This window comes from Pempheris klunzingeri, chromosome 9 (genome assembly GCF_042242105.1).
Source record: "Pempheris klunzingeri isolate RE-2024b chromosome 9, fPemKlu1.hap1, whole genome shotgun sequence".
NCBI lineage: Eukaryota > Metazoa > Chordata > Actinopteri > Acropomatiformes > Pempheridae > Pempheris > Pempheris klunzingeri.
The window spans coordinates 19373707-19386452 of NC_092020.1; the positions used below are offsets into that span (position 1 = coordinate 19373707).

The 12746-nt window shown below is 40.3% G+C and overlaps 1 protein-coding gene across 7 annotated transcripts in view; it reads right to left on the reverse strand.

Moving 5' to 3' along the window:
• Positions 1-3609: 3609 nt before the first annotated feature.
• Positions 3610-12746, reverse strand: part of atp8a1 (ATPase phospholipid transporting 8A1) — a 101341-nt gene continuing 92204 nt past the window's right edge. For all 7 annotated transcript variants that reach the window (XM_070836274.1, XM_070836270.1, XM_070836272.1 and 4 more), the window contains 4 exons: positions 10349-10437; positions 9895-9987; positions 7880-7971; positions 3610-5051 (listed from right to left, as the gene is read on the reverse strand). In XM_070836274.1, the coding sequence (XP_070692375.1) occupies positions 4954-5051; positions 7880-7971; positions 9895-9987; positions 10349-10437 (372 nt within the window). In that variant the 3' untranslated portion in view covers positions 3610-4953. The remainder of the gene's footprint in view (positions 5052-7879; positions 7972-9894; positions 9988-10348; positions 10438-12746) is intronic.

A 12746-nucleotide genomic window follows, 5' to 3' on the forward strand; every position in this document is an offset into this window, starting at 1 on the left:
AATAAAGGCAACAATGCCAAAAAATAATCTTAAAAAAAGAAAAGATAGAAATATTGTACAGGCAGACAGCACCAACACTGTCACTCCGAGCATAGTTACATTATTAGAAATAGATGTTGGAAACCAGGGGAATATTGTGTTTTTTTGACAATCGCAAGGACCTCTGAAAGAGAGGAGGACCTGACACACAAAGGACATTTTGGGAGAAATGTGGACTTTTGTAAGATGTTGTACAGGCATTATAGCCAGAGCAGGGTTGTCATATTGATTCCCTAATTTACAACAAATAAAATGTTGTCTCTTAGTACCTTTTGTGAAGTGATAAATGTTAAGTTTGTTAAATTACATTTTTGACATTTAAGCAAAAAAAAAAAAGAGAAACAAAAAAAGCGTGTGCTCTGAAAGAAGCTTCATCATCGCTCAGACAAAAAGGAAACCGGAGCGGTCGGGCCTGCACAGCAGCTCCCTACCTGTCGCTCATTCTTGCGCCAGACTTCACAGCAGGAATGCAGCGCTGAGATCAGTCATTGTCAGTGTTCAATGAGCATGGCATGGTCACAGTGTTAAAAACAACTCGCCCCAGAAATAGAGGTTTAGGTTGCACCAACAGGTATAGCAAAATCTCGACAAAGACTCTTCTGTTCTCCAGTTATCTGACTGTGAAACAGACTTGGCAATCAGGGTCTCATGAAACCTGCAAACTATTCAGTCTGAGGATGTTCGCTGCTACGTTCAGGGCTCCCTAAAGTCTGTGCCATTATCACAAAATACAACGTCCATGATGGGTCATTTAACAGATTCAAATGTTAACTTTTACAGATCTTGTTTATACCTATGGCTGTCAGTTCCCACATTCCAGGCTCCGATTATAAATGGAAAACACAAGTTATGAAGATGTTTTCATGGCGTTTCCTAAATCTTTTGAATATTCTTTCATGTCTTTGCCAAATCTAAAAAAAGTTTCTAGGTTCTTTTCCAAGTTATCCATGAAGGCTGGAATCCTTATTATTACTCATCATACTGAAGGTTTTTACTTTATTCTGTCTTACAGGTTTGAGTGCAATTCAATTTCCGCCCTTTTTTCTGGGTCCAAAACATTTGAAAACTCTTCTCTAAAGTAAATCTGTCACGTTTTATCAAGAAACCACTGAAGTTGGAATCCTTAAGATCTCAATTTAATTTCATTAAAACCCGTTTTTGATACCATATTTTTTTTCAACAATAGCCAGATGATGTATTTATGTTCTGCAATCATCTCCCTACATAGGGGTTTTTGTTTTTAGTGGTGGGGTCCGCCATTCCTGCACAGGATTCCTGCAGTCTCCCTATGCACACAGGATTTACAGGAAAAGATGCACCTATGTAATTCAGCATTAAGCTATGCTCACAAAACATTCCTGCTCAACAAATTTTCCCTCCTCTATGCCCTAAAAAGGATGTGATGATATGGTAATGATGTGGGTAATAATTAAATATTGATCAGTGAACAGTTTATTCAAGTGATGCTACAGTTTGTATTCTCTTTGGGTAATAATGTGTTAAATGTTAAAGATAATGTGTTAAATATATAATATATATGTTAGTTTTAATTATAGCAGTAATCGAACATGAGGGATGAAACACTAAACTGATACACCGACTGCTCATAGCTGACAATTAATTTTGACCAACATAAGTTTGTTTGGCTGCACTGTAAACAGATACACCATTCGCCATTAATAAGGCGGAAACTAACAATGACTTTAATTATTGTTTTATCAGATTCTTGATTTGTTGTTTGGTCTATAAAATGTTAGGAAATAGTGGTGTAGTCAATCAAAATTCCCTAAAACTGAAGGTGTAAAATATCTTGTTTTGTCTAACCAACAGCCCAAAACTCAAAGATACTTAATGTATAATGATTTTAAAAAAAGAAAAGCAATCCTAACATTTGAGAATCTGAAAAAATTATTTGGTAGTCGAGTGATTCATTGTTTTGGCTTAAAATTTGAACACTATCTGTGTTTTATAGTATTAACTACTGTGTTTATGTTGCAAAAGGTGATTTAAAGTACTAAAAGAGAATGGAAACTGTTCCCTGATTTATTTAGGAAACATAACCTCATGAACATGAAATTTTAATTAATCCGAGTGCTCATGTATTCCAGGACTGTCTATTTGCGATCCCAGACAGTCAACAGAAGTTGAAGGTCAACTAAACTCCACCATCATAACAAACAAGGACAGCACTGGTATCATTTGTTTGTCCTGCGTGCAGACTGAAGCTTCTCACTGCCTTTCCTGTTTAGGTTCTCACTGTGCCGTATGTCCTGTTTGTCGCCACACACAGGCACAAGATGGCCCAGCGAATACAAACACGTGAATACTCAGAAGAATTAGCAATGAGGTTCACATTGTTCCTCCATGATTGTAAAGTTTATTTCAGTAGTCCTTCATGGCAGTAAAAGACAACACTTATAAGTTTGCAGTCCCAACATGCAGAACAATCATTGAACAAAAAAACAGAAGAGAAAAATATTCAAACAAAAAGGTAAAGGTGCATTTTTTTTCTCTTTTGTGAAGTGATCAACACTTGAGGGAGAATCAAAGTAGTACAGTTAACATTTCAGAGAACAGCTTGTGTTATCCATTCATGCAGCCCACGACTTTCACAGACAACGTGTTTTATGTTTTCTGGAAAATTAAAAGCAACAGTCCAAGCCTTCCACAAGGACGACATCCACATTCAGCAGTTTGGAAAGTTTAGACAAGATGACAACCAATTCAGTTTTAACACTAAAGACCAGCAGAGAAAAATAATTTTAGATCCTGACTAAGCTGAGAAACACAAAAGAGCTTTCCTGCAAGGCAGAGGTTACACTGCATGAAGAAAACAAGTTACAAACATGTACACTCAAGAGAAATCATATACCGAAACCAGATAATACCAGATACCCACTACTGGAAAGGTACATCGAGTGCTTTGTGCAACATCTCCTGTTGAAGCGAGCTGAGCATCAGAAACTCTCATAGTTGAGGACGAGAGTTTGACCGTAAACACACACACACACACACAGTCTTACACACATTCACACTTTCCCATACGGGCCATGCATCAGCACACAGTAGTACACTATAGCTATACCTGGAGTCGTGCAGACGGACAACTGGAGCAAGCCTCACCAAACACACACACACACACACACACACAGACACAGACAGACACACATGCTCACACGCTCACACGCTCACACATACATACACACGATAAAGGAAACGCATCAGGAGCAGTGAGATGCCAAAAACTCCCAGTCTCACATAGAGGACACAGACATGCAATGCATACATAGACGTTATCCACAGTAGAGGTGACACACACACACACACACACACACACACACACACACACAGCACATGCACATGCAGGCAATAAACTGACACACACACTCACACACACACACACACACACACACACACACACACACACACACATCATCAGAAATCTGATCTCCCATAGGGAGAAGAAAGCAATCATACAGACATTAAGTAGTCAATTATAAATAAATGAAGCTGTAACAATATTAATAATAACACGACATTTAAGAAAGCTCAGTTTCCTCATTCGATCTATTCTATCCTGCCAGTTTATCAGAGGAAGAAAAAACTAAAAGTTACAGACAGTTCATTACAAAGCCAGTCAATGCAAAATTCATACATCTCCAATATAAAAATACAAATCCACAAAATAACTATAGAGACAAAGTTGTTTTGATATTGTCGTGGTGTTTTCCTGGCTAATATTTCTCTCTCCCTTAAGCTAATGGCACTTATGTTAGAAGGATAAAATCTCCATTTTAAGGGAAACACTATCACCACTGTGAGCTTCAACAAGACCATCAGAGAGCCTCCAGTTCACCTCTACAGGAACAAATCTTAGTTAATACATGTGCCACAAGGCACTCTGTAGTTTTCACATTGTACGAGTGCAATACTGTGGTGGGCAGACAGTGATTTTGTATTCAGTAGGTGTGTGTGTGGAGCACTGCTCTAAGCTAGCTGGCTAAACTATTCTTGGCTATCTTTTTCTTCTATGAGGGAAACGTTCTACGTAGGCACCGTTGTGATTGTTGAGACAGGAGTGATGTGTGGAATGCAATTATTTGTCAAGAGCAATGCTTCTGCTGTAAAAACGGTGGAGACAGGACTACGGTGGGTTGCAGCCGGCAACTTCTTAAAAAAGAAATAAAGAGGGGAAAATAAATAAAACCAGGCACGATATCTACATACTTTAAAAATGAAACTAAAAAGAAAGAAATGAATCTTAGAAGAAACAACGATGAAGGCATGAGCAAATGTAAGGCTTTACACAATAGATGCTTCGTTAAGTGCAAAAAGAAATTTAAAATATCACAGATGTCTGCTCTGAAGTGGTCCGTTCAGTGTTGGTACACACTCAGGAGCGTGATTACATTTGGTTTAAAGTTTTCCGAATTCACAAGTACTTGGAAGATTGTATATACGACTGCTCTTTGGCAATCTTTCACAAGTTTAAAACCCCTAAAATTCTAAAATCGGCATCCAGTGTTTTAACTTCTATAATAACAGTGTTTAGGGTTTGAATTTGATTAAATGATTTTAGATGACTTTCAATAGAGAGCAGACGTTCACTCCAATAAACTGAGCGAGAACAGCGAAGAGAATCAGACCACAGACTGCTAAGAAAGCACAGTGCTCGTCATGTCTGCTGGACACACAACTACAGCTGATAGTGAACGCGTTTTGTTTTGTTCCTTGTTTTTTTTTTTTCCCTTTTTCAAAGACGACACAATGTCACTCCCCTCTGTCTATTTCATATTTATGACCAAGTCCCCTCAGTGCTGGAGGCGCACGCATGTTTGCGCCTCCTCTTCTCCCCGTTGAGCTTCAAATATCGCCATTAGAAATGGCTGATGTGGCTCCGGATTGACCGGTGGTTCACCACTCGTTGGTCCTCTGTTTGGTGGTGTCGTACGCTCTGATGACCTCAGACTGAGACACCACTCCGTTCTCGTCTTGAGAGAAGGCGTAGCCATCTGAAAAAGGGTTGACGCAAGTCAGGTCATGTATATCAGTGAATACTGTAACAAATATTACTTATGTAAAAAAAACACACTTAAAACAATAAATAATAAACTGAATAAACAATGAACAAAAACACAAAACTTTAAGTGATAGTCCAACATTTTGGGAAATATGTTTATTTGCTTTCTTGCTGAGAGTTGTTGAGAAGATTGACACCGTTCTCATGTCTGTATGGAGCTACAGCCAGCAGCCGGTGAGCGTAGCTTAGCAGTAAGACTAGAAACAGGGGGAAACAGCCAGCCTGGCTCTGTCCGAAGGTAACAAAATCTGCCCATCAGCATCCATAAAGGTCACTAATTATCATTTTATCTAGAGTGTAAAAACTACAATTTTGGTCTTCTGGAAACTTATGTGCAAGACCATTTATTGGATGGGAGCAAGAGCAAGAGCGAGGCTACCTGTGCTCACCTGTTTGCTGTGTTAATGCTAAGCTAAGCTAAGTGGCTGCTGGCTTTAGTTAGCCCCAGTTTGTAGATTTGAGTCACATATCCCAGTATCCATTTCTCTGAAAGAGAACTACCTGGCGATGTTTCAAAAACGACAAAAGGTGACTTAACAACACTTTCTGTACTTTTCTGTAGATATTTCCATACTCCTCAAATACTCTGTCAACCATCTGGATTAAAAACACTTGGTGCAGTGCCTTGACAGGAGAGATCTTTAGCTGTGAAACTAATTCCCACCCTGGTAGCCACCAGCTGCCATCTCTTCGGAGTCGCAATAAGGAAAACAAGTTAAAAATAGTTTCTATAATGCAGCGTACAGATTTTCTTCCCCAGAGAAATGGAAACATATGAAATGTTAATACATGAGCGGCACAAACTGGGGTTTGGGTGTAGTTACGTGCTGAACACACAGACATGAGAATGGTCTTAATCTTTGCAAGAAAACAATTAACCATTTTTCCATAATGTTGCACTATTCCTTTAAAATGACTCATGGGATGAAAATAATACACTAAAAGGAGTCAAACATGAGTAACTACAGGTCCCCTAAAAGTTTTATCTGTAGCACAAAAGCAGCTCTGTGATCTACCACCACCTAAACTTTCCTACAGGGTTCCTGTCTGACCTTTGACCCCTGACTCACCTTCAGGTGTCAAATGACTCGGTCACTACCTGCAGGCCAGCGGGGAAGTTCAAAGGACCCCGCTGAGACGAGTGCATTGTGGGGGAATAACAGCGCAACATTTCATCATTTCATCATTATCTCGCTCTACTGAGCTCAACTCAGGGCACACGAAGCACACGAGGGGAAGGACGGGAAGTCGACAAAGTCGGGGAGAGAGGCGTCTAGCAGGGAGCTAGAGGGGGGGGCTGGAGTTTTAAACGGGGTGAGGTTTGAATAATGAAGTTTAAAAAGGTATCACACAACAACGGTCTCATCCCCACCTATGAGACAAACAAAAAGCAAACCGATCAGACACAAAAGACACAACAAAACAGAGAAAAATGAACAGAAAACCAAACCCATGCTGAGAGCATCACTGCAAAGTTTCTAATAACCGACTTCTGCTGCTATATTGTTTATGAGCCCCATTCGGATAAGATGGATTTCTGCAGGGGCGCTGGAAGGGATTTCAGTATCATCTGCGCTGGTCAGTTATTTGAATCCAACTGGGAGTGCATATGTCTGACATTTTTCACCCCACATCCCCCTAATAATTACAGCTCTGATTACGGACTGTTTTTTGGCAAACTCGCATGTCCTCAGAGTTCAGTACAGACAGACGCTTTAAAAACATATTGTTTTTACTCATAGTGTAAAGCTGCTTGTACTGTCACTGAATGTCATCATCTCAGCACACGGTGTGACAACTGAAGAAGTACAAAAGCATTTTGTTAACCTGGCAGATTATTTGCGAACGCCAGTTTACTGGTAGATGAAAGAAAAACTGAACATCAACTTTACGAGAGCAAGACCGCACTGTTGTCACATCATGTTAGAGGTAATTCTGTCTTCGCTGGTCTTCAAACCACACTTGCAAATACCAGTCCCTTTCTTACTGTATATGCAGAGCATAATCAACATTTAAAAAAACATTTAATGGTTTGTAGCAGTAATTACCAGCTAATAAAACTGACATTAAAAATAACACTAAGCCTGTCGGTTAACCAGGTCCTGTAATGTGCCACTGGCTGAAATAGCATCTAGAGAGACGACTTTTATTATAAAGGAGGAGACACATATTTTACTCTCGACCTCAAACTGTAACATTGATCCGGTCTAAGATACATTAGTAAGAAGGGTAAGAAACCTTCAATAGTTTTTTATATTTTCCATATGATTAAAAAGTAGTAGTGAGATTCTGTATCCAGGACTATCCAAACTGTATGTATCCATGTCTCCGTCTCGCCATGGAAATGACTCATCTAACAGATCATATCAGCAGTTCGTTGGGGCGATATATTGCAAGTTAAGACACAAGGAACTGTGGGGCTGCTTGCAGACACAGTTACTGATGTGTGTTTCCTGCATCTGGTGAACGCAGAGTATTTATAAAGACAAGTGCGACCAACAGAGTGTTACTGCCTCCCCAAGACGAAGGGCGAGCTCCTCTGGAGGTTTTAAAGATACTGGATGCGGTATGAATAATGACACCCGGCCTGTTCCTCAGACGAGAGAGCAGATTTGGAAGCAGATAAATCTGAGGTATACACCAAAATCTTTTTCTGCCTGGCCTGATGCCTCCAACTTCAGGCCCGTTAAGTGAGAAGGGAAGTGAAGGAGAGAAAAAGAGAGAAGAGAAAAGATACAACAGAAATATTGTGTAACTTACGGAGCAGGTTCTGCTGCATGGAGTCAGATCGGTACAAACTGACTGTGCTCTTCTTGAAGACGTTCTTCAGAAGCTGGGCCCTCTCCGTCAAACTACACACACACAGACACACACACACACACACACACACACACACACACAAACAGAAAGAGGCAGTGTGTTAGCAGCATGCTGAGCACCACAGGCAGATTTAATGACCCATACATCAAGTGAGCGCCTCCTGAGTGGATGGACCTGCCAACTGCTCTACCTGCTGGTACAAACACCATGTTGGGAGACAAAATTCTGGACACGCAGGGGGAAGAGCAAAGTGTGAGTTAAATATCTGAAATGGCGCGTTGGCTAGTGGGCATTCATGTGAAGCTGAAAAATGTGTACATGAATCCTCTATGCATACGTCCTCTACGTGTTTATGTGCTTACATGGTCCTCCTACGTGCAAATCTGCAAAATCATCTGTGCATCTGTGTGTTTGTATCTCTACACTCTCTGCATGTTTGTTTCTGTGGGTGTGTGTGTGCGTACGCGTGTGTGCGCATGTGTCTGCAGCCTGCTGGGTCCGGGACAGTGGCCAGGCAGGGGGATCACTTTCAGCCAGCAGGAGATCTCACACTGATCTGCCTCATGTTGATGCCTGCTGCAGGCCTCAGGCCCCAGAGAGCAGAGCAGACCCTGTCCAACTAATACAGTTTTATAATATATGGCTTTAATATAGGACGGCTGCTGCTCTCAAATGAGACATTCACTCTTTGAGAGTAAAAAAAATGGAGACATCTACTCTTATGACATGATTACAGTCAAACTCCTGCAATTTAGCAATTTTAAGATTTCTTCCAACCACATGGGAATATTGTTGGCAGTGGAGCTGTGAGTATTTATGAAATTTCTAGTGATTTGGGAGGTTATAGATGATTCGTCCTGTGGGTTTATCTTGAGAATTTGGGAAAAATGCTTTATATTTAGTGTACTAAAAGAATACTGGCTGACTGTGTAGCCCTGATAGTGTTGGTCATATATACTGTCAGAGAGCATAAATCTTCTGTTTTGTTATGCCATTCATAACTCTGTAGCCTTCCCTTTGTATATCTCTGATCTCTGTTCTCTCTCAAACCATCGTGGGCAATGTTGCAAATCAACGAGAAGAACTGTTTATGGCAATATTTGAGATTTGTCCTTTGATTTTTACTTAGATTTTTACTCTGTCATTGAAGATTTCATCAATATTACTACATGTAGCATGGAAGACGCACTAAAATCAGCTCGCCCCAGTTTAATCGGTGATGCGGGACTAACCAGTGACACCAAATTTTCCTAAAAGCTCAAATGTGATTTGCCATAAAACGAACAAAATAAAAAGTATTACAGGAGTTGTTTTACTTTTCGGCAGGTGAGGATAATATGGGATGGGAAAGATTCCCAGATTAAACTTGTGAGAGTTCACATCATCAGACATACAACTGTGTGATTTGTCTTGTTTGTTTGAGTTGGCACAGTGAGAGTTAAAACTGGTGTGCGTTAGCAATATTTGATACAACACCATATCAATTATTATCCATTTAGGTTTAACAATTTGACCAACAAATTTTGGCTGAAGTAACTCATTCGTGTTTGTTTGGTTTTCAGGCATTTCTGTATTTTAAATGCAAAGTTGGATATGTTTAAGGTTTCAGAAAAGTCATAATTAGGACTTGTTAGATTGACTTGCTTACTTCAAGTGGGCCTCATTTCTTTTAAATTCTTTTAATTCTTAATTTTCCACTAGATTTTGAATGTGTGTATCACTAATAATACAGTATAGTGAACTGGAAACAAAAAGACAAACTGATAATTTATGGAAAAGCATGATTTAAATTTTAGCACATTTCCTTTTTTACCTTATGGGTTAATTTTCACAAGGAGAATACTACTTCTATAATGTATTAATTACATTTAGGACAGGACAAAACATCAGGTCAGTAAATGTAAAATGTAAATCTAAAGAGTAGGAAAGAATGGTGCAGTGGTGTGTAACTGTACCTCTTTCCATGCACCACTGCTCCGGGGTCTTTGGATAAAGCCTCCAGCTCCTGCACTTCATCCACCAGGGTCTTGAAACACACCTTCTTCACCCTGTAAATTAAACAATAATTTAAAAAAATCCTAATCATGCGACAGATGCTTTAACATGATACAATCTTCAAAGACTGACATTAAAATACCCCACCAAGAACATCAAGGAATAAAACTTGTAGCTTTGCAAATTGCTCCTGACACCCTGAATCTGCTGCGGGCTGATATCAGCCAGACCGTGGACAGAAACACACTTTTCCCATGGACTATTCACAGAATGGCAAAGCTAGGCTTCGTTGGGAGTACGCACAAAAGCTCAGGCAGGAATTTCTTCAGGAGATTCGAGAGCTTCTGGAAGAATTTCCTGTATCAGATGTGTATTGGAGTGATGATGAGCGAGGAGAGCACAGAGAAGACTCACACTTTGTAGGCCACGTCAAAGACCAGCGAGGTGATTGGGATGAAGACCAGGCCCATCCAGAAGACGCCCGAACTGAACATCATCTCTGCCTGTCACACACACACACACACACACATATACACTTACTCTCAGGTCATTGCAGACAATGCAGAGTTCAACAACTGATGAGATAAAAAGAGGAGCTCTTCAAAAGACGAAACACCTGATAAAGAGCAGCCATTATCATCCCCTGTAGTGTCACATAATGAAAAACATCCATGACAAAGGCAGCCCAACACAAACAGTTATATTGTGGAAATAGAGAGGAGATGGGTCTGAATAACTTGCTCAGAGTGGGTTAATCCTCCGTGACTAAATGATACCATGTTTTTGTTTTTAGCTTGTCCACCTCTCAGCCCTTCAGGGTGGAGGAAGTACCTGTGAAGTATTTAGACAGTGGTATCTCTTTCATAGGAAAACAGCCCAAATGTTTGCTGCGTTGAGAGCTCCTTTCAATACCTCACAGGAGACGCTGGACCGCAATCTGAGGTGCTTTTAATGACAGATTCACTGCAACAGCTGCTCAGTGCAAGACGGTGTCGATACTCTTGATAAAAGTGTTCACAAAATTCTTGTTTTTGTCAGCAGTATGTACATATGTGTATAAATTTAAGCTGACAGAGTTCAGAGACAGAGATGGTTTTCTCTGCTGTCAACTCCTCTGAGTTATGTCTGACATCCTCTGACTTCTAAACAATGAGATGACGCTTTACTTTTAACGCAGTACGTAACAAATGTTCACACTGAGTTCATGAGCAAAATAAATCTATAAATGAGACAGCTGTGATCTTCAACAAGACTAATTTATCCTGCTAGAAGAAAAACACATTTGGATACGATCCAACTTATGTCCAAAATAAGTCAGGCATTTCAAGAAACGGCTTCCTCTCCACATTCAAATCCACTGGAAAAATACGATTCATTAATGGAAGACAGTTGCCTGAGATAATTTAAATCAATCCAGTCCAGCCCAGTCAGGAGGTTGTTTGGGGTCTAGAGTGGAGGGGAGACAGTGGATCTTGGTGGTTGGGGCGAAACCTTTCAGCTTTCTGTGTAAGGACGATGTTTACTTTGGCCCTCTGCAATGAAACTATCTGTCATTACATGTCCAAGTGCAAAACTCGCGCTCCTTTGCATTGTAATGTGCCACTTGTTTAAACTGCTGGGGCCCCTTGACAGTGTCCTTCCTGTAATGTGACACAGGCAGGGCCCTTAGGAAGCGCACACACACACACACACACACACACACACACACACACACACACAGATCAGTGTCAAAACTATCAAAGCGCTCAGGTTTGCTCAAATTAGCTAATCTGTTCGCTATTACCTGCAAATTGACTTTGATGTCTGACAAAACACTGGGGGAAGAGGAAATCCCAAACGACAGGAAATCAAAAATGGCTTTTTCCTACAGTCTGAGATGGGACCTGGATGAATAGAGCTTTTCAGTGTCGCTCGGAGGCTGAAAATGTATGAGATGAGGGAAAATTGCATCGAAGCAAGGCATATTTTCATGACAGTTTTTGAACATATGCAGCCCTGGTGGAAACATTTAGTGTTTTTTTTTTTCTTGTTTTTTTGCAAGTCAGTTAAATTATTTTCGTTTTCATCCAGTGTATTGTGCATTTTAATGGGACCATTTTAGCTGTCTTGAGAGTCTTTTGAAAATAAACCAGGGATGTATACTCAGCATATTAAATAAAAGTCGAGTAAGCTTGAAAAATAAACCATCTTAGTCTCTTTCAAAAGTTCAGTCTATGAACAATATTTATATATCTCCATACATAACTATGAGCCATAAATGACACATATTAAGGGCCAATACTTTAAATCTCAAGTTTATCAAAAAATTCAATAATACTGGTAATAACCTTCATAATAACATTAGGGTACGACTGCGAAAACTACAGAAACCATAAGACTAACCTAGTAAATCTAGAGCTAAATAAACTGCATCATTTTAAAGTAAAAATTTAAAAATACAAACAAATCCTACCAGTTACAATCAACAAATGTTTGCCCTGAGGCATCTGGACAGGCTCCATGACAACAAGCGAGGCCAGCAGTGTTGGTGGACGCTAGCAATGTCTCATACCAGGGGACCCCTGGGAGCTGGACGAGGTGAGAGAGGTCCGAGGAGCGGGGCTGTATTTTTTAGGACAAACTAATAAACTTGTCTGTCTGGACAGACAGTAGTGTCCGCTGGTATGGGGGTGTGTGTTTTCACAGGCCACGACCCCCATCATGGCCACACACACACACATACACACACACTAGACACAGGACTAGACAGACAGACGCAATCGTGCCTTTATGTGTATACATGCAAAATGGCTTACTGCTGTAAGATGTGTGC